This window comes from Ciconia boyciana, chromosome 1 (genome assembly GCF_034638445.1).
Source record: "Ciconia boyciana chromosome 1, ASM3463844v1, whole genome shotgun sequence".
NCBI lineage: Eukaryota > Metazoa > Chordata > Aves > Ciconiiformes > Ciconiidae > Ciconia > Ciconia boyciana.
Genome location: NC_132934.1, coordinates 45,839,879 through 45,861,150, shown reverse-complemented (window position 1 = coordinate 45,861,150; position 21,272 = coordinate 45,839,879). Strand labels below are relative to the sequence as shown.

The following is a 21,272-nucleotide window of genomic DNA, read 5'->3' as shown; positions in this document are numbered from 1 at the left end:
GAGCCGCCTGGGACGCGCGGCTGAGCCGCCGCGGCTCCCGCTGCCGCCACTCCGTCGGCACGGCTCCTGCTCTGTACCCCTGAGATCGGGCTCTATCCGGTGCCTGCCAGGCAGCGATGAGCTGTGGGCAGAGGATTCCTTGCCGTACAGCAGAAAACCGCGTTTGCTTTTGATCATGCAGGCAGTCGTGCGTGCGTGTGGGCTTCGATCACGCACAGAGGCATAATTAGCCTGGGAGGTATTGCAGAACCGGATATCGCTCAGTTAAGTTTAACAAAAGATGAGAAATAAAAGCAAGATGCTTTCGCCCTGGCCCCTCCCCCTGTAATCGCTTGCCTCCAGCTGCAAAGATGCTGCTGCTCGAAAGGGGCTGCTGGAGCTTTAAGAGCCGCTCCCCCCCCCCGCTCCCGACAATGGTCTGAGCCGAGCTCTGCTTCCCAAAGCAAAATTTGTAATATGCCATTTTTCCCATGGATGCTTCTCCTCTTGGCTGCTGACGAAGTGACCGAAGAAAATGCTGAGGTGCCAAGCAGCCAGTCTTGCCGGAGGACGGGTGCGGGGGCTTGGGGTTCCTCGGAGCAACGCCTGTGTCACCATTGCTAGGAAGATGGTCCAGGAGTGCTCGGCTGTGTGAGTCCCCGCTCGAAGCCGGTGGAGACTGCGGTTGTTATTGATCAAGTGAAATAGCAGACGCCGAAATAAAAGCCACTAGGTACTGAACCTTCTATTTCTGAGTTAGACATTCCCTCCTTAGGCCCGATACCCTCCGGGAGGTGAGGTGCAAAGGCAAAATCTTGCCGTCTGCCTCTTGCTGTAGTACTTGTGTGGTATTATTTAAATGCATTTCTGTAATGGGAGTTGGGAGTTGGGGAATTTCAGAATAAAAAACGTGGAGCCAACTTCTTTTTTTTTGGTGCGGTTGAGGGAGATACGAGGCCGGAGGGATGACATAAAGCACAAATAGTTGGAATGAGTCCTTTTTTTAACGTACTGTGTTGATCACTCCTCCTGTGTGGAAGGAGTGCAGGATGCTTCTGTTAAAGGTGATATCATAGTTTAGTGGAGACTGGCAGGTAAGGAGTTAACTAGGAGGAGGAATATGCATGTAATGCAACTCAGACAATAGGAAGGATTTTCCTTATGGAATTACACCGTGCTGCCTAAGAGCGATCTTGCTGAGAACATCTGAAGAGACATAATTGCAGTAAGAACTGGTTTTATCAGCCACTATATCTATTTAACGATTTGGAAAAAACCAGCTTGTAAATGCAAAATATCCGGAATGATCCAATGAAATGAGTTTTCAAGCTGATGTCACTGTGGACAGGCTAGAATGTATGGTAGTTAGATTTCTACTTCTTTTTCCTGCAGCAAAATTACAAGTAACTTGAAATGACTCCTCAACCTTGGTGTGCAAATCAAACATCTGAGTATACAGAAAACAAGCTTTTAAAACCAGTTATGGACAGAAAGGTGAGGGAATAAAATCAGATGCACATCTAAGGTGGTAGCCTTCAAGGTGAGCAAAATGAATGCGTGTCTAAGAGCCTTTGTCAGGCACAAGCCAAGTAGTATTCCGTCTTCTCATTCCCAGAGTTTACCCAAGTGAAAGAAGTCCAGCTGGTAAATTATTCCCGGGCTACATGAGATTGCAGAGGTGTTTGCTAGAGCATTCCTTTAAAAAAATAAATAATTCCAAGACTCTTGGACAATCGAGATAACAGAAGATGTCAAATAGGGTGGGGTCCAATGAGAAGAAAGATGACAACTTTTTCATTTTCTACCTTTATAGCGTATGTTCCACAGAAATTTCAAGTAGTTTTAGCAGAAGTCAGTATTGAGGATGCACTTTCACACCTGCTCCATACATGATTATCAGCATCTGTAGATAGAAGATATATAAGATAATTGCTATCAATTTAGTTGTTAATGGAGTAGCTCCTGAAAAGGAGCTTTATATAACTCTTAACCAAGGGTGGGCATATCCTGTGCTGTTTGTTGCAGTTTTTGTCCATCCACTCATCTGGATGTCTAAACTGAGCTGCAGAATTCCTAATTGACCTAATATTGAGTTTACTCTTGATGGGAGACATAATGCAGCTAACGCTATAAATTTGCTGTGACATTTTTTCACACAACCTGAAACATCTTTAACGCAATGACAAAGAACCACGTTCTTTCCCCCTGTCGTAGAACAGATCACTTCAAACAGTCATTGCTTTTGGCCAGTCAAATGTTGTGTGTTTAGAAGGGAAACCTGTTCATGGTATCTCATAATATTGTAGGCAATGGTCACATAACATCCAGGGTGCTCCGTAGTCATGCATAACATACATTTGTGATTTTTATGCTCCTGTTTGGAGGTAGTAAAATGACAGGAGGTTGATGGCTTGCCTATGTTAGTGACTTTTCCAGCCATCTACACTGATCCAAACCCAGTGAAGTCCGTGGTAGAATTTCCATGAATTTAAGCAGTTGTTGGATTAGGCTCCATGCAGATGATTGGAGAAAACACTGAACTAGGAACCAATCAACCTGGAATAGATTTTGTAATAGATGGTGTAGTAGACACACAATGGACAAGGGAGAGAATGTATTTAGAGAACTATAATGTGCTGCTTCACAGGCTGCCATTGTGTATGGCTATGATACCTGAGCACTTCAGGTCTAGAACTACAATTAAAATAAGTGCTTAGGCTTTGTTTCAAATTAGAAGAATTCTGAAGTTATTACTTTGCCTAAAAGTCTTTTGCTGGGGAGCATGTATGTGCTACATGGATTTTAAGGGAAGCAGTAATTTGTCAGTGTCCTGCTCCCCCCTTCAAAACCTCTCAGAGGGTTTGGGGTAGTTATAAGGTGCTACACAAGTTCAGTATCCATTGCAGTCTTTGAGAGTTTTGGGCACTTCGTGTGCTCCCTGAGCAAGGGAATTGTAATGTCTGCTTTGTGGCTCCTGATGAATCTAAGAAACAGTGTTCATGTATTAAGAGTAAAATGCTGGTGGCTTAAAGTAAATGGATATTGCATTGAGGGATTGCTTTACTTACGTTCAGAATACTGGGTAAAGTGGTAAACTTTTTACCGCAGAGAAACTAAGTTCAGTATCAATGGAGCTTCTGTTTTTCTTTTTAAAGAAAGAGAAACACATTTAAAAAGTCTTATTTTTGTTGACTTAGATCAGTCAAGCATAGCTTTAATTAAGTTGTATTACTACAGGGCAAGTGATCCTTTTTCTGGCAAAGGAACACAAAATTTCTCTTTTTTTCCTTTGAGTAAAGAGGTATATAATGCATGTTTAGGTATTAATAAAGCATATGTCACCTTGTTAAGCCCGTTCCCTCCGCTCCCTCCTCTTCTTTGCAGTCCTGGCTGTATGGGAAGTATTGCACAGAACAATGTACATGAGGGCTTATTCTGTTTTCCTGGACCTCTGTGGCCTTGAAGATATGGGACAGAGGTGTTTAATCCACCACTTGCAGTTCCTACCACTGAAAGAAATTCCAGCTCCCTCAATGTTCTTTCTTGGATGCCTGTGTTCCCTCACGTATAACTCAGCGTGCTTTCGGTCATACCCTGACAGAGCAAGACAGCGGCCACTTAGTAGTGGGTTGCTGCTACTGTAATTACCTGGCCTGTTCCTCACCTGCTCCTGAGGAACAGGATGGTTACTGAAGGTCTTCATTATCTTTTCTGTCTCCTCTTCCATTCCTCCCCCAACTCCTTTTCTGACTCAGTTTTCTGGGGGCAACAGCCTGCAGTTCTCCTCTAGTAGAACAAAGAACTGCATGGACTTGCTAGATGCATGGTTGGGCACCACTGGTATAATTAAGTAGGATTTGAGGTATCAAATTAGGAAACCAAGTTGGATGCCTGACGTAGTCCTCCTTCATCTTTTTCTCCTCTTCATCATTTTCATGTGACCGGAGTCTCAGTACCGAAATCCTTAGTAAATTACTTCAGTGGGAATTTCCTCAGACTCTGCAAAGCTGACTCCTGACAGCTGGTTACAGATTTCTGAGTTTATTCCATTCACCACCATACATCTTTCTGTTGAGAAGAAAGCAAGTCTGTGTTTCTTGGTTCTTGAGTTTGTTTGTGGGTTTGTTTGTTTATTTGCTTGTTTGTTTTTTGAGAGAATGGTGTTAGGAAAGCTTTTTATTTTTTCCTGATGAGAATATGATGTATTAATATTTTTATTTCTCATTGATGGCATAGTGAGAAAACTTCCTAAATGTGCCAAGCACATCGTGCCTTTATGTATATTGTAAACATTGACTTGATAACAGGTTATCACCTTGAATAGGACCAACTTCAACGTTGGAATTTTGGGGAACGATATTTATATTTACTGTTTCTTCTCTTGTGATTCTAGAGGAAGCATATACCACTTAACTACTGTCATACCATACATATGTGTTCCCCTGCCAAGCTAGGCTTCAACAGTTTTTCATCTTTATTCTAAAAATATTTTTTCATTATTTGCTTTACTGTGATTCACAGGGTAGGTGAAAAACTTTAAAGCATTAAAATCTTTCTTCAAACCTTTCTTTTGTTTAAACCATTTGAATGATAAGTAAAGACAGAAAATAAGCAAGGCCATACAAGTTAAGTTACAAGACTTCTCAAACTTTTAAATTTAAAATGTTCTAAGATGTGGCATTTTATCATCCAATATAATATTTTTGGGTTGTTTTTGTGTGTGAATATTTTCTGTCAAAGAGTAATTGCGTACATTTCCAAAAATAAGCACAGATTTTTGTTTACAATTTGGATGTCTAAAATGTACGTGTTCATTTCCCATCATCATGTGGTTGTGTTTTCAGATTTCTCTGCTTTGTAGGTTTTTTGGGCTGTTTGTTTTCTTTTTTGAAACATCACTCAGAAATTGTGACATTTAGTGTAAATAGCAGTACCTGAAAATGTGTCCATACTTGTACTCAAGCATAACTGAAGCTTATTTTATTTTTTAATGACAATTTTATTTACTTTTTGTAGAGGCCTTCCAAGTGTATAGAGCCCCAGATTCTCCATAAGGCAGGCCATCCTAATAAAATCAACTTTTTTTTGGTATGAATGCAATGAGATGAGCCACAATGGGGGGTTTGTCTTGGTTTTTTTTTATTTCAAATTTCCCTCCAGCCTTATTTAAATGTATATTAAATTTCAGAACCTCTGTGGTAAATGAGTGAATTCTTTGAACTTAAAGCTCTCTCCAGACACATGTAATTATTCAATGTTTAGTTCAGGTCCCTCAGTTCAGGGACCTTTGGAGGTCATCTGTGCCAATGCCTTGCTCAATGCAGGGCCAACATCAAAATAAGATCAGGTTCCTCAGTGGTGGAGATTCTTCTTCTAAAAGGAAGACTCAGTGATCATTGTAAATTTCTGAAGTTTAAGGCAGATATTTATATACTCCAATTTTGCTTATTTTTCATCACATTACCTGAAAATTGTAAGAGAAGTTACTTTGCCATTTAGAATTGTGGCAATGCAATTCAAGTTTTTCGTTGTAAGCTTCAGAGAAGGGATTCTGATGCTTCATGCACATTGTTTGTCTTTGCTCCTCCTTTACTGTTACTGTCAGCTCTGAATTTTTTTTTCCCAATAGGACTCATCAAAGATGCATAACTGTAATTGCCTCGTAGTAGTTGATAGGAATGTATTACAATGGAATGGAAAGGAATACTACCCTGGGATAACAAAAATCTCAACATTGGAGCTGGTATGTGCAGACCAAATGGGGAAGTTAAAATATATGCACAGACTGGATGAACATACTTTGGCATCTGAATTTCAGTGTGCACGTGGAGTTGAATGAGGAGCTAACAGCCTATTACACTGTAGAAAACCAATTCAGAAGAGTAGAGGGCTGGGAAACTTCATCCTGGTCTTTGATCTTTTGGGGCTGTCTCTGGTTATATAGTTATATACTGTCAATTGTGTGACAGGGGAGCAGGATCTCAAATCGGTGGCTGATAAACACAATTAGAAAACACGGAATATCCAGATGTCGGTTTATGACTGTATTTAGTCTATACAAAAATTACAGTTTAGCAAATCAAGTCCTGTCAGCCTAAACAGTCTTTGAAACAGTAAGAGTGGAGGATAAAAAAGAAGTTTAAAGATGGTCCGTTATTTATCCTGCTACGTTCTGTTCTGAGTAGAATTGATACCTACATGAATTAATAAAAACTGTATACTTGCGACAAGTATCTGACACATATGCATGGACCTGTTATTCCTGAAGTATATGCATATCCAATAAGTAGTCCAGGATGCATCTGATGTGTCTATATGAAAACTGATTCATGCGTGTATAGTGAAATGTATCTGAGATGTATAAAAATTTCTGTAAACTCACAGATCAGCCACAAAATGCATGTGTCATGGTAGGTCTAAAATGTAATAAAGTGGGCCTGCCAATAGCCTTATTCTGAGCCTTTTAGAACTGCAGCATTGAACGTGGCTGTGTCTCCCCTAGAAATACAGTTGAAAAAGGCATATATTTTTCACAGAAAGAATGACTAATTCTGGTTGTTTTACTAGAGAGATCTCTTTAAGTGTTTAATGGTTGAAATCCTCCCTGTATGAAATATACTTTAGCTTAACACAGATTTATGGTCTGTGATTAGTGGGTCAAGAGTAGGTAGTTACAGTGACTCCTTCCAATTTCAGTGTATGAAATATTTCAGTTGATTATATTATGAAACCAGAATAAAAATTGTTGGGGTTTTGGTGTTTTTTAATAACCAAAATTAGGTTTAAAATTCAAAGTTACATAGAAGGAAAATCAGAAGTTGCTTTCTTCCGCCACTGGAAATTTAAAAATATAATTAAAATTACTGAAGGTATGACCACATTAGCAATCAGACCTAACTGTTCATAGCCATACTATTTTTATTTTATGTTTTTCCTCAGTTGTTTCCATCTGCATTGTGTTGGCTTGGATCTCTATGTGCTTTTGGTGTGTGCAAACTAACTTCCTTTCAGCTATAATTAAACTGGAAGCTTGCTCTTAAATCTAATGTCCTGACCCCATGCGTGAACCACATCATCATGTGGTTAACCAAGGGTTGTCTAATACATGCACGCCATCAGAAGGCTCTGGAAACTTCAAGAACTCTTGTAACTCCCCAACATGATTCACTTGCTATATAAAGAACCAAATGCGTTATGTGCCCTCCTATTTGTCCTCAGCTGCCAATCTTCTACTACTAAACTTCTGCTACTGAATTGTGATCGGTCTGTTTGCTGACACTTCTTCCTCTATTTACTTTCGTTGGTGTGAAGTCCTTTCTCTGCTTTACCTGCCCTAGCTTTTGTTGCAGCCCCTCTTGATGAACATCCCTTTTCTTTTTTTCTTTTTTTTCTTCATTTTAAAATTCTTCAGATATTCTCAGTATTTTGATTCCTTCCTGCTATCAAGCAGAAAATTCATAAAGGGTGCAATAAGGTCCTGGGGAAGTGGCTTTATTCTTGAACATGTGCTGGAAGAAGGCCAGCATTTCCTGGGAACGGTGTTAAATGGTGGCAGCCTCGGGACATTGAAAGCATCCCATCTGCTGGCAGGTATAAAAGTGATAAATGCCAGATAAAGTTTAAAAAAAGAAAAAAAGAAAAAGAATGCTTTTCTAAAGGCAAGAAGGCACAAATCATAGTAAATCAGAACAGCATGGCATACATGTCTTTCATGAAAAGCTACAAGAAATCTTTATTTGGGAACCCCACAATAAACCTGCAGTTGATTGAAATTTTGTTCCTTTTTTCTGGGTTGATGACTCGGGAACATCCTGAGAAGCTGGGTTCCCTTCAGAGTTGTTCCAGGGTCCTCATTGTTGGCTCCCACGAAAGATCCATGTAGGTACGCAAGATCCATGCATCCTGATCCATGGCCCAGGATTCCCCTTTCCCCTGCTCCTCACGTTTCGAGTATCAATGCATCCCTTTCTGGCATGCCCTACCAGCACTTCTGATCTGGCCCAGGCTAGCATACTGCTTTTTTATATTTGTTTCTAAGCTGAGGGTGGGGAAAGGGAGAGGATGCGTGTGGTTCCAATGGAATAATGGCATTGATCTGTGAACTGCTGGACAGCAATGCACATCACCAGTCTGACTGCAAGAACAGCTGTACCTTTTAAAGATTCTCCTGGGGCTCTGAGCTGTGGGAGAAGACTTCCAAATAGCAACTGCCTATATCAGGAACTGCCCACCCATTCCCTGCCTTCTCTGCGGTCTTACTCATAGCCCAAGTTTGTTACTTGTGCCATGTCAGGATAATGCAGCCCAGGCTTTCAAAATAAGCACACTGCATGGTTTGCTCCCCTCCCTGAATGCAGCAGCTTAGAGGGAGGAGATGTGTTAATACTGCCATGAGCATTCAACCCATGGATTCCGTTGCTGCCCCACAACCACTTGTATATATGGCTTCCCACATCCCCATAATGACTACAGGAGGAGATTTTCTATCTCGTTTGAATACAAGGTGCTAAGGCAGCAACAGAAGTTTCCCTACCTGTTCCCACACACACACCAGCATGCATGAAAAATTGCACTGCTCTCACTCTGCCACTGCATGTGAGCAGTGGTAGTGTATGCTGTGCCGTTCAGACTGTAAACTTGATCTGCATGTGCAGGACATTGGAGGTAATTTCTTGAATGATGAAGGTTCACCGGCGAGAATCCCCTGAGGCAGGAAGCGTGCCCTGTGAGATGTTGATGATCATGAGGCAGGAAAGGTTCAGTGACAAACTGAATTGTTTTCTTTGGTCTTGAAGAATGGGCATGCAGAGACCTTGGTCTCTGGCCACCTGCTGCATACTGAAAAGTTATGATTAAACTGAGCAAGTGGCAGATGGCCTTGGATGTTTTAGTTATCCCTTTGCTCACTGTGAACTTGACAATCCCAAACTCGTTAGCCACAGATGGGACCTGGGTGGAGACGCTCCACAGAGTGATGGCCACTTTTCGAGTGAAATGTACTCCCACAACATTGTGAGAAGATTGTGGAGGCAAGACAGTGGCTCCCCCCTGCTGGTAATCCCACACCTCAAGACATCTGTGGACAGCGGACAAAGCAGTTACGTCAGCAAGAACTCCCCAAAAGCTGTTCTGCCTCTGCAGGGAAATTGAAGTCTAGGAGGATGGGTACTATTTTATCCAAACTGTCCTTCTGCTGGTGCAGCTGCAGAGTTTAGTCACTCCCCATCTACGGTGCCTCACAGTACACACTGTCCATACTCAGAAGAGGAAGTGGTAGGTACCATGAAGATTGGTTGGTAATGGTGCAAATATTTTAAAACTTGGCATTTTTTATGACAATGGAGGCACTGATGTATTAACATCATCTCAATATGAAAGGACATTGTGGTGCTTCCTAGTGGAGCCTATAGTTCAGGAGAGGCAAAGGTTTCTGGAACAGAAACGTTTGAACCTCATGAGTGATGGAGATACGCAGCATTGAATCACATAATCCTGAGTAAATATACCTGACCTAAATATATCAGAGATTTGAGGAACTTTTTAGTATCTATCACTTCAAGCTATTAACTGCTTCTCTTGCACCTAATTAATTACTAAGTGGATAATAGCCACAAACAACCTTTACCTTGCCTCCAGTCCAGACACTTTAAAAACAGGATCAAGATCTACCTGAAACCTCAGCAGTGACACTATTGCTTCTGAAAGCTACACGGTAGTAGTAGCTGAAATACCAATGTTTGGTGCCAATTTTGCTAGTTATCACATCTGCTGAAAAAGTGAGAATTAAGAATACTAAATTCTGCATGAACATTCAGAATATGATTGAGGCCAGCTAATCTTAGTGAAGCTATGTCATTTTCCCAGTAAATCTTAGCAGCAAGCAGTGTTAGCACAAGGATTGCTTGTGACTTAGTGATGGTAGGAGGAGTTGATTTTAATGAATTAAGTACAGGTGTCTTAGCTCTTTTGTTCCCTGGTGTATGGCCTGTCTTTAAGTTACATTCTGTAACAGTTAGATCTTCCATTTTTCATAAATTCCACTTTCACAAGTTCCATTTTCCTACTTTGGAAAGCAGAGCAGATTTAAGAATATGTAGAGCTAATCCATCATAGTATTGAGACTGAAATGGTGAGATGTTTTGATTTGGTTACATGATAGTTACATGGTTACATGATGGCACACTTAACAGTGGAAGTGTGTCAACCACGTGTACTGTAGACGAAGTTCACATCCAGAAGGTCCACAGAAAACTCCTAGGTAAAATACTTTAATTTCCAGTAGATGAACCAAAAGCACCTTGATCCCACTTGCTGAGATAAAAAGCTTCCAACAGTTACTACAATAAGAGAATTTCCAGAAATTAACCCTTAACTATGTATCAAGTTATGTCTGCTGTACTTCTTCAGTCATACTAGAAAAACACTTTCTGATTCTTTGGGTGACTTTCATTGGGTAGATATCATGTATTATTAACACAGTCTTTTTTTTTTTTTTTTTTTTAATCTGATCTTTAGAACTGTCATATCTTTGTGGTTTTTTTTTTCCATCTGCTGAACCCAGTGTCTCATAGCATAAGCTTCTCCCCATACACAAAGTGAAGTTTTGAGGTTTATGTAAGAAGCTTTATAATTGAAGAATGGGACTAGGTGATATTATTTGCTATGCTCAGGACTGTTTTTAGGAAACAAACAACAGTGATTCTTCTGTCCCTGGTAATTCAATTTGTACAAGAGATCACAGGGATGGTAATTAGCAGAAAGTTTCTAGTTCTTGACCTCTTACTGAACGAGCTCACTGGAGAATAATTTCCCCTAAGGCTGGGAATAACTAGATAGAAAAATAGATTAACCTGGCATTGTTAAGGCAGCATGATACTGGATCAATGGTTAGCCTGAGCTGTACTGTAGAAATGCCTAGAGCAGGACAAAATCTGGCAATTAATGGCAGCTATTGGCATCAATACCAACAATTCAACAATGACATTAAGTAAGAGAGGGGAGAAAATCGACGATAAAGGAGACTACAGTTGCAGAGGAAGTGTTTTCTGTCATTTTAAGAGAGCATTATTTGCAAAACTATTAATAATTTAAAATATTCTGTTACCCTCCATCTCCTTCCAGTAATTCTTCTTTCAGTTTAGGAAGCACATTCAAAGTCTTTGCTGGATGGAATTAGTCACTGTATTTAATCCCTGTCTATCGACCATCTGATTAACATTGAAAGCACAAAGTTGAAAGAGGGAACAATGCAATAATCTACTAACTGTGTCCATGTGACAGAGATAATTCCTCTTATGAAATCCCCTCAAATGTTTTTCTACTGAAGAGCTTTTCCTTGATTTGTGTTTTTTTAAAGAAATGATGTGTGAAGTGATGCCAACGATAAACGAGGACACCCCGATGAGTCAACGGGGGTCCCAAAGCAGCGGCTCAGACTCGGATTCTCACTTTGAGCAGCTGATGGTGAACATGCTGGATGAAAGGGACCGTCTCCTTGATACTCTTCGGGAGACACAGGAAAGCTTGTCACTTGCACAGCAACGCCTACAGGATGTCATCTATGACAGAGACTCCCTCCAGCGACAGCTTAACTCAGCACTGCCTCAGGTATGTAGTTTATAAAGGTTTTTTTTTTAGGTTCATGAATTTTCTACTTAATGCCACTTACGTTAACCCTAATCAGTATTTATTCTTTGAGGCCCAAATCCTGCTCCTGTTGAGGTCAGCTGCAGAACTCCTATCAATTTAATAGTACCTGGTTTGACCTATTTTGGACCTGTCTTCTCTTCAAAGTTACAAGTAGGAGTAATGCTGTTGACTTCAAGGAGAGCAAGATGAAGGCCTGTAGCTACTGGTTCTTTTGGCTGTTGCTCTAGCATTTACAACAGATGAGGGATCATTTAAATTAAAGCTCTAATGGTGGGAATGAAGAAAAAAGAATGAGGACATTTCCTACAGCCTCTATTCCAGATAAGAGTTTCTAAATAGCATTACAACAAATAAAACTAGCTTATGTAGGTTAAATAATGAACTACACACAAAACCAAAAACAACTGATATCTTAATATATTAATTTTTAAAAATAATTATATAGATTTCATTATATAAAATTACTTTGGTCTTTTCTTAGGAACTGAAGAATGCATTACTTCAGTTAATAATATGCTATTATATTTCAAAAGTATATAACATTATTTTTCAATATACTAGAATTAAAAGCAAAGAAACATCTTAGTTCAGTCTGTATATTTGTCCAGGGATTTGAAATATACCATGAGTCAAAACACAGTTTTTCTCCATGTTATTTTCTTTGCATCTCCCAGCTGTCACTTGCAAGAGAATTTGATTGTAAGCGTGAGTGCTTGGGCATACTTGTCTGGGCAAAGTTGTATACCTATTAGACAGTGGCTAGCGAGGAAGGAAGACAGATTCATCTGTGTGATTGGAAGAAGGAGGTGGTAAGGATTAATCAAATCTGTGAGAAGGTTTTTGAAGACAAAAGGAAAAAGGCACCCACTGGAGCAGGGAACAGAAGCAGTTGCATAAGGGCTAACCCCAACAGGTTATTGGAATATCTTGGGATAGGGCTGAAAAAGAGAGAGAGACTGTAATCATTTGAAGAGTAGCATTAGCAACTTCAGCATTAGCTCCAGCCAGTAAGAGTGACTACTCTTGGCTTGGGTCAAACAAAAAGGAGTAGCAATGATCTTGATATACAGTAAAATCAAGGATATTTTTTTGTTTTTCTCTAATTTGTGGGCAGTTGAGCTTATTTTCCACTGGTGTCTCTTCATAGAAGGTGTAAAAGAATAAGTGAAAGACAGCATAGATCCTTTATTCAAAGATTTATTGCTAGAAATCTGAAGAAGAGAGGAGGTTTTGCATCTGTGAACCCCATTCGTTGTGCCGCTTAGTACAGGGGCACTCTCCACTCAGCTCATAGTGAGGTATTTCTATTGAGCACTAGCAGGTGTCTAAGCCTTAATGTTTCTGTGTCTCACGTAAGCAAAACTCCTGCTAAACTGCAGGAGACTAGCTAAGGAAAATAATATTCAGCATAAACGTGATACAGAGCCTAAAAGAAACAGAAATTCTAAGGAACTGGATCATTATATGATTTTAATTTTTATTTCTTCTAATAAATGTTGGTGTTGTGTGTTTTTGGATGATAGCCGTACACCCCCTAAAAGTAATTGATCTGTCAGGTGAACACTTTGCACTACCATGTACCATTAAGAATGCGTATTTCAGGTAACATTCATCCATATGTCTAAGTAGAGATGTGGGTTTCCCATAAGAGAAACGTGTGACATACTGCTTACACTTTAAAGCAGAACCAGATTTTTTTCACATCAATTAGGTTGTCTAGATCTTCATGTAAGTAATTCAATTCTGTAAAAATCGGTTTCTATGAGTACAGAACACTAGCCTAATAACGTAACATTCTAGTAATACAGCCTTCCAAGAAAATAACTTTCATATGACTACCATACTATTTAGCTTCCTTTCTGGACTTGAGATATTCTACATAGTACTTTTATCATTTTCGTTTTTGTTTATGGTTTTATGAACGTCAAGCTTGCATTGCTAGCTGCCTGACATAGCCCTATGACAAAATGCTACTCAGTACTTTCATCGTGGGGGGGAAGAATTCTGTGTTCACTCAATTTAGGAGAAGAATACATAAATATATAACTATACGATGATTATTATTTAGTTATAATGTGACATCTAATAAGTCTTGCTTTACCAGCATATATTTCTTTTAGCTCTTGATTTCTTGAGTGGTTTTCAAAATTCAATTATTTCTTAGCATTTACATAGTGCTTTGCATGTAGAAAGTGTGTATTGACACAGTTACATTCCAAAGCATTTTTGTTAAGACACTGTTTTTGTTTATTGTCTCAAACAGTTAAAAATATGATCTGGAAGAATCTTTGCACTTTTCATAAATAGAATCTGAACAAAAAGAACCTGCAAGAAAACTGGGGTAATGAATGAGTCATTGAAAAATCTTGTCTGATTTGAAATAGGAAATAATTAATAACATTAAATATGAAGCTCGATATATTAGTTAATGGTGTTACAGCTACAGCTGTTAATGCTGTAACCAAAATGGGAAGTATGACTGTAGATGGCTCTAAGTTTTTATATTGATCTATACTGCAACAGAACAATGTATAGTTAATTACATCTTTCAAATTTGAGTTACAGAAATATAGTTTTCTTTTTAATTGCTATCATTGAAGTAATTTTTATTTCCATTAGATTAGCAGTCTTAACTTTATGAACATCTTATGAACTTAACTTTATGAACTATTTTTAAGGAAGGAGGAGAAAAGTAAGCAGGCAATTACAGACCAGTTAGACTAAATGTAATAACAGAGAAGACTTTAAAACTTATTTTGGAGGAAAAACTAATAAGAAGTTAAAAAGTTAACTTATAAATATGACAAGAGTTTACCAAAATTATCTTTATACAGAGTAACTCAAGATCACTCTTTGGTACCAGAATTGTTAGACTAGGGAACTATGATATCCTTAAAATAGATACCTTTTGAAGTGGCCCCATTTAAATTACTAGTAGATGGGAAGTGAGTAAGAAAAAGTAAGATAATTAGTAAGGTAAGTAATAAAAGAGAGAGAGGAAAAATCTTCACTTACAGTAGACATTGACAGGATGGAAGGAGGCTAGTAGTAGTAGTTCATTAAGAATGTGTTTCGGGATAATTTTTTGTTAATTTGAGCACATGAAGAAGGAGCATGCTAGTGGAAATTTTAGATTACAAAAATTGAGTTAAACAGTCAACTAAGGGAATGAGTATGATATTACACAAGAACAAGAATGACAGAGGTGGGATGGTATTGCATGGTACAAAGATGAGGGCCCTATATCTAGTAGTTAATAACAAAAAATTATGTTCTGACCTTTTAGGTAGCAGTAGTAGAGAGGGAAAATATATGTTATAGAACGGTTGTAGGCAGCCAATGGGAGGCGGGTGTAAAAAAGACGAATATCATTCTGAAGTGTATTATGTAAGAGATTTCTATTAGAAATAGGTAAGTATTAATGCAGTTAAACCAAGGGGTGGTTTGAACTTTATTGTCTGGGTTTTGGCTCAGTAGTGATTGAGAGCGCCACCCTCAAGTTGGAAGAGATTCAGAAAAAGATTGCTAGAGCAAAGAGGCAATAACATCTTCTGCATGAAAAGACTAATTGAAGTTTTCTTACTTCTGGGGAAAACTGACTTGAGAGGGAATATGAGTGATTTCGTAAATTTTCTCGGAGAGGCAGGAAGATGGAGCGACTAGGTAAAGATGAAAGAAATGGTTTAAGCCAAAAATAATGTTGATGGAGGAAACAATGAATATAAGGTACCATGAATAAAGATATATCATTCATCAGAAGAATTTCATTCCTGAATTATTAAGGAATGACATTCAGGATCCGTCTGTCTTAGACAAAGACAGGGTGAAAACCCCAAGCTGTTTTCAAGATGAAGCTGGTGTGAAAGACATTATATATCATAGTACCGTTGGTTAACCTCTGAACTTGACCCAGAACACACCTTCCTGTTCTTTATTTCAGACTTTACTGTGGAGAGATTACACTTTGTGTGGGATCCTTCACACAAAGAATGAAACATCAGTCTGAATATTTTTACTAAAACTATTAGAGTTACGTGGTAGTACAGTTAAGTTGGGAAGTGTTCTGTCCGTAATAGGTCTTCTGATATTAAGAATCTAGTTCACAAGTGGTCTTGTTTATTCTTCCCAAAGCTGCCTGTTGACAGCGGAAGCCTCTAAGGAAGGTGTATTTGGGTCTGCACTGCATGTTCCCTTACGACAGGAATTTATTGTATTTAGGTGATGACTCCTGAGTCCAGCAAAAAAATAATAATTGTTATATACAATACAACTCTACTGTAGTGGGGAAGCCTACTTAACAGTATGTTTTTGTTTTATTGGAGTAAAATTAAGTCTTTTTCTGTAGCATAAAAGAGTGCTCTACTAAAAAGGTTAGTAACTGTAGCTAGAAACTGTAACTCCTATTTTGAGTGGTAGAAAGAGGAAAATGTTCAGTTACAACTTCCTCAAGCAAATTTCACCATAATCTTCTCTAAGCTAAATTGTCTAGAAATTGTCACCTGTCTTAGTTGCCTTGTAAACAAACGTTGAAAAAATACAATTCATGTCATTGTGAGACTTATAATGAATCATAAGAGTCATAAGAGTTATAATAATTACAAATATGCTCTGATAAACAATGCTGAACTAGGCTTATTTTGTGGTTGTTTTATTGTTTCTTTTAGTCTTTTAAAAATAAGTTTTAAGGTATGGAAGATGCTGAGGTATTATTTATATGGAGATGTTCATAGGTCATTACTCTAGTCAAATATGTATACTTTGTTCATTAATAATGTACTTGCTGAGTGATTTACTTAGAAATTAATCTAATATTCACAGAATCACAGAACTGTTGAGGTTGGAAGGGACCTCTGGAGGTCACCTTGTCCAACCCTTCTGCTCCAGCAGGGTTACTAAGAGCAAGCTGCCCAGGACTGTGTCCAGATGGCTTTTGAATGTCTCTGAGGGTAGACTCCACAACCTCTCTGGGCACCCCGTGCCAGTGCTCAGTCACCTTCACATTAAAAAAGTGTTTCCTGATGTTCAGAGGGAACCTCCTGTGTTTCTGTTTGTGCCCGTTGCCTCCTGAATATTATAGGACGAGAAACGGGGATAACAGTGTGGCTCAGGCCTGTGGCTGAAAGATGATACGGTAGAACAACTTTGCGAGCACTTTAAAGGACTTTAAGATGCTGAAATGGATCCTGATGATTGTCAAAGTCAGGACAATTTCTCTGATAATTGCCAAAGTCAGTCTCTTTCTTCTGTCCTGCACTGGGAATTTAGCTAGACATCACTGGGCTCATTATTAAAGGATCGATGAAAATGTGTAAGATCTTTTTACTCTGATGAGCGAGTTACTTTCAGTTTGCATCTGGACCAATAACAATTATATTGTGGATGATTCTGAGAAAATAAACTCCAAATTAAGTTTTCAAATACAATGGTTTGATTTTCAATTTGAATGTTTATGTAATGTTAATAAAAAAATTAAATTCTTTTAAAGTCCTTTGAATCAAAATAAAATATTGGATTTTTTTTTTCTTTAATATTAAAAGTCAATGGTATTGCGACAGTTTTTTTTTTAAGTTTTGTGCTTATTTCATAAAGTCAGCATTTTTTAATTTTAAATGTTGCTAAAGAGTTTTTACACTTAAGAGTCCAAAAGAGTTTAGAGAAATGCTGTTGCAAGGCTGAAAAGCCTGTGATAATCACAATTTGAAAGCAAACTTCGTAGGTGAAATATTGTTCCAATTGAAAGTGGTAGATCATGACTTGCATTCATTGACTAGTGCTTTGATTTACAATAATACACTGATTTTGTTCAGTCTTTGAATAAAAAATCTGGTTTTAGAGAAAATTCATAGATGATGGAAATATCATACCATCACTGACATTGCTGTAGTTATGCTGATGTTTTCAAGTGGGTAAAATATGTTGGTACATAGCTTTTGTTGCTTTAAGGAATACATAAAATTTATATTTCTTTATTTACCAAATCTTCCCTTCATGTGTGTTTTGATCTCCTTTACTGGGCAGTTGCTGGATTTTTGTAAAGAAGGTCTGAGTTCTGATTTCACTCAGCATTTTATGTTAGCAGATTTTTTTTTTTCTAAAAGGCTATAACTCTTTTCATGTTCTGATGATCGGAATCTGCACCTATGCTATGTCTTTTATAGAAAAATTCATTCCAACTAATAAAGCTGTCTAAAAGTTAAGCATTCAGTCTTAATCATATAGAATCTCTCTATAAGAAAATGGGAAATAGAGGCCCTTCAGAAAGGGCAGTTCATTCCGTAAGATGGGTAGGGTGAACCTGGCAGTGCTCTGGTTTGGTTTTGTTTTGTTTTGTTTTGTTTTTTCATGACTGTAGAAAGAGCCTTAATGCCTAGCTTGGGTGGTTAACTTTTAGATAGCTAAACTTACATTAGGTAAGTTCTTCTGTGCATGGGTGTAAAAACCCTAAATTTAAAATGGACCTTTTAAAAGTACAGCAGTCTAAATATGCTATTCTTTCGTAGAGATCATAGAACAGTTTATACTGAGAGGGACCATTGGAACTCAAGTGGTCCAAACCCCCTGCAAAGCAGGGCTATCCAGGCCTAGGAAGAGGGTGTTACTGAAATACATATTAATCTGTTTCATAGAATCATAGAATAGTTTGGGTTGGAAAGGACCTTCAGAGGTCATCTAGTCCATCTGAGATAGCATCCTCCTCTGAAAAATTGTACAGCAATAATAAACAACTCTGTGAATGGTAGCTAGCAAACAAATGTATAACTTTTCATTTCATGAAATATTTAATAAAAAATTACTACTTTATGAAAGACCTTCAAATATTATATGTACAACAGAACAATTGACTTGCCTGTTTCTGTACTAGCCTCTTCATAATTTTATTTAAAGTATCTTTACTATGAATCTTTACAACAGACAGGGAAATATCCAGTAGTAAAGAATTAAAGTCACAATTTCTTTTGGTCTTGATAAGGAACATGGAGGGGAAATGGCTCCAGTTTCTTAATCTATTTTTATTTCATTTTTTTATTTACAGCAACTTTGAGTGTATTGTGAATCCAGTGAATCTCTCTGGTGGAGATCTAAACACCTAGTTCTAATTAAGTATAAATTCTTCAAGATGTTACAAAAATATTTTTTTTCTCTCTAATAAATATTATCATTAGCACTATTTGAAAATCTATTCTTTCTGGATATAGGTAGTAGAATTGTTTGGGGTGTGGGACTGCAATGCTAAAAAGAATCCTTTGATATCCCCTAGTACCCCATAGATTTCACCTAAACTCTAATTGTTAGCTACAATAATTCAGTAATAAAATCAGTAATAGAAATATACTGATAATCATTAAGGTTTTATTTAATCTAATAAGATACCACTTATTTAGAAATGCTTTCTGGAGGCACCATAGAAGGGAAAATCCAAAGAGGGAAATGTAACGACCTTGTTTTATTGAACCAGTTTATGTAATTTGATCAATATTAAGCTTTAATAGGATTGTGAGTAGAGAATTTTGTTGATAGCCTTGCAGTTTCTTCCAATACTGATGAACAATGAATGTTTTACTGCCAGGGACAAGAAAGGTATAGGAAGACAACAGTAAGTCAGTAGGGCCTTATTCTGAGGTTGTATTTTCTGTTTAAATGTGTGTGCATATAGTGCATAGATACAAAATAGTGACATACATAGAGATACAAATAGTGACATAGAGACAAAAATAAAATAGACCACCAGAAAAAAATAAACACATTTTTAAATAATTGAAAATAAATTTTGTTCATTTAAGATTGGACACTTGCTAAGCAATTTCAAGTATTTGCTGTTTGGGTAGAAATAATAGTTTGACTCACAGTATTGTTCTTAAAATAGCTCTTGTTCTTGTGATGAAGATGGAATGATGGCTTTTCTCCCCATTTTATTTCTTTCTGTCTATGCTGAAGAACATAGAGCACCAATGTATATTTGAATGAATAATCAGTACTTTTTTTGAAGTACTAAAGACCTTCTGTTGTATGAAGGGCTTTTGTAAGGTCTCCATTATATTGCAAGATATATTTTTTTTCCTCACATTTTCACAGAATAATTTAAAAAGAATTCCAAGAAGCAAAATGGAGATCCTATCCCATATGTCTGAGGTGGAAGTTCCAAGTTTTCTGTCTCAGAAGTCCAGTGAGGCCAGTTTTCATGTGTAAAAATTAAAACTTAATCCAGTGCTTGTTGCTATCTCTAGGAGATTTCCACTGTCTTAGAGAACAGTTGTTCAGGCTACTAAATAAAAATGTCTTCATTTTCAGGTGTTCTGAACACATGCAGTTCCCACTAAAGTCAGTGCAAGTATCAAGTCTTTGTGACTGCCAAAATCAGTTTAGATTACTCCATATGAACATAAATATTTTCATAAACAAATTGGAATGATCCTTTTTTTGCTAGTTATCTCAACTCTTTATCTCAAGATATGAATATTAAGGGAAGCATATTGATATGTATGCAAAAGACTAGATATTAAACATAACTATTAAATTAATTCTAATAGAGTAAATATAGAGGCAAGTACATTTTGTTACAGGATTTAAATGTATGATGGAGAGACAAAGCATCTGGAATTCAAAGCAAACTTGGCATTATTAAGTTACAATGGTTTAAGTGGAATACAATGCTGAAATACTAGTTGTGTCCAACCTTAGAAACATTCAGGAAAGATTTAAGTGTTACCTTCCTCAGGTACTTACAGAGCATGTATACATGGCTGCTTTTTTTCTACATAAAAGCAAATAACAGTTGTTTGCATAGTATTAAATACCAGTTTTATTATGGTTGACGACTCCTAACTAATATTATCTGTCAAAACACAGACTGGCTGTATCAGTGGTGTGAGTAGGACAATGTTTTAGCTGGCTCCTCTCTAGACTGTCTTTTTCTTAAATTGCCAGCGTATTCCCAGCAGAGCACAATCATAGGTATAATTGTACATACAAGTAATTACTTGAATTCTTTTCAAGTATGAGTTTATTTCCTTGCTCTTGTGAAGTTCTGTGTATTCAGTAGCACATTGCAAATATTTGCAAGCAGGAGATTTTCTCTTAAAAGCTGTGGACTTTGTAATAAATACTTGGTGACTGAAGAAGACTGATGTGACAGTCCAGCAGAAGAAGAAGCTGGGATACGAGAAATAAGACAGAAATATAAATATTTAGAGGAGGAGGAGCATGTGGTGAATGCCTGAAGCTAGCAACAAGACTATGTACTCCCATTTCACTCTATATGTGCTTCATAAACATTGCTATCAATTATTTTTGCTTAAACCAGGCACATCAACTGCTACATTAACTATTGATGGCTCATTATCTGAATGCTTGTAAAGACACGTGACTGAATATGAGATAAAAATGCAATGGTGCTGGTCAACGGAATAGAGCAGAGATGGTTATCCAAGGCCTTATAAATGAAGCTGTTGCTGTAAAAATTGTGGACACCATAGTTTTCATAACAGCTATAATGTTTTTTTTTCTAGGTTTCATAACAGCTATAGTCGTAACAGCTATAGTCATGCCTGTCAGTGTTTGAGAGGCATTTGGACAATGGCCTTAATAATATGATTTAACTTGGTCAGCCCTGAAGTGGTCAGGCAGTTGGACTAGATGATCGTTGT

The 21,272-nt window shown here is 37.7% G+C and overlaps 1 protein-coding gene across 5 annotated transcripts in view; it reads left to right on the top strand.

The window, feature by feature from the left end:
• The first annotated feature begins 449 nt into the window (after positions 1-449).
• The window catches only part of PPFIA2 (PTPRF interacting protein alpha 2), a 357,296-nt gene continuing 336,473 nt past the window's right edge, over positions 450-21,272 (top strand). For all 5 annotated transcript variants that reach the window (XR_012042987.1, XM_072864453.1, XM_072864432.1 and 2 more), the window contains exons 1-2: positions 450-712; positions 11,336-11,586. Coding sequence is in view for 4 of the 5 variants with exons in the window: in XM_072864453.1 (XP_072720554.1) it covers positions 11,338-11,586 (249 nt within the window). In the remaining variant the exon portion in view is untranslated. The remainder of the gene's footprint in view (positions 713-11,335; positions 11,587-21,272) is intronic.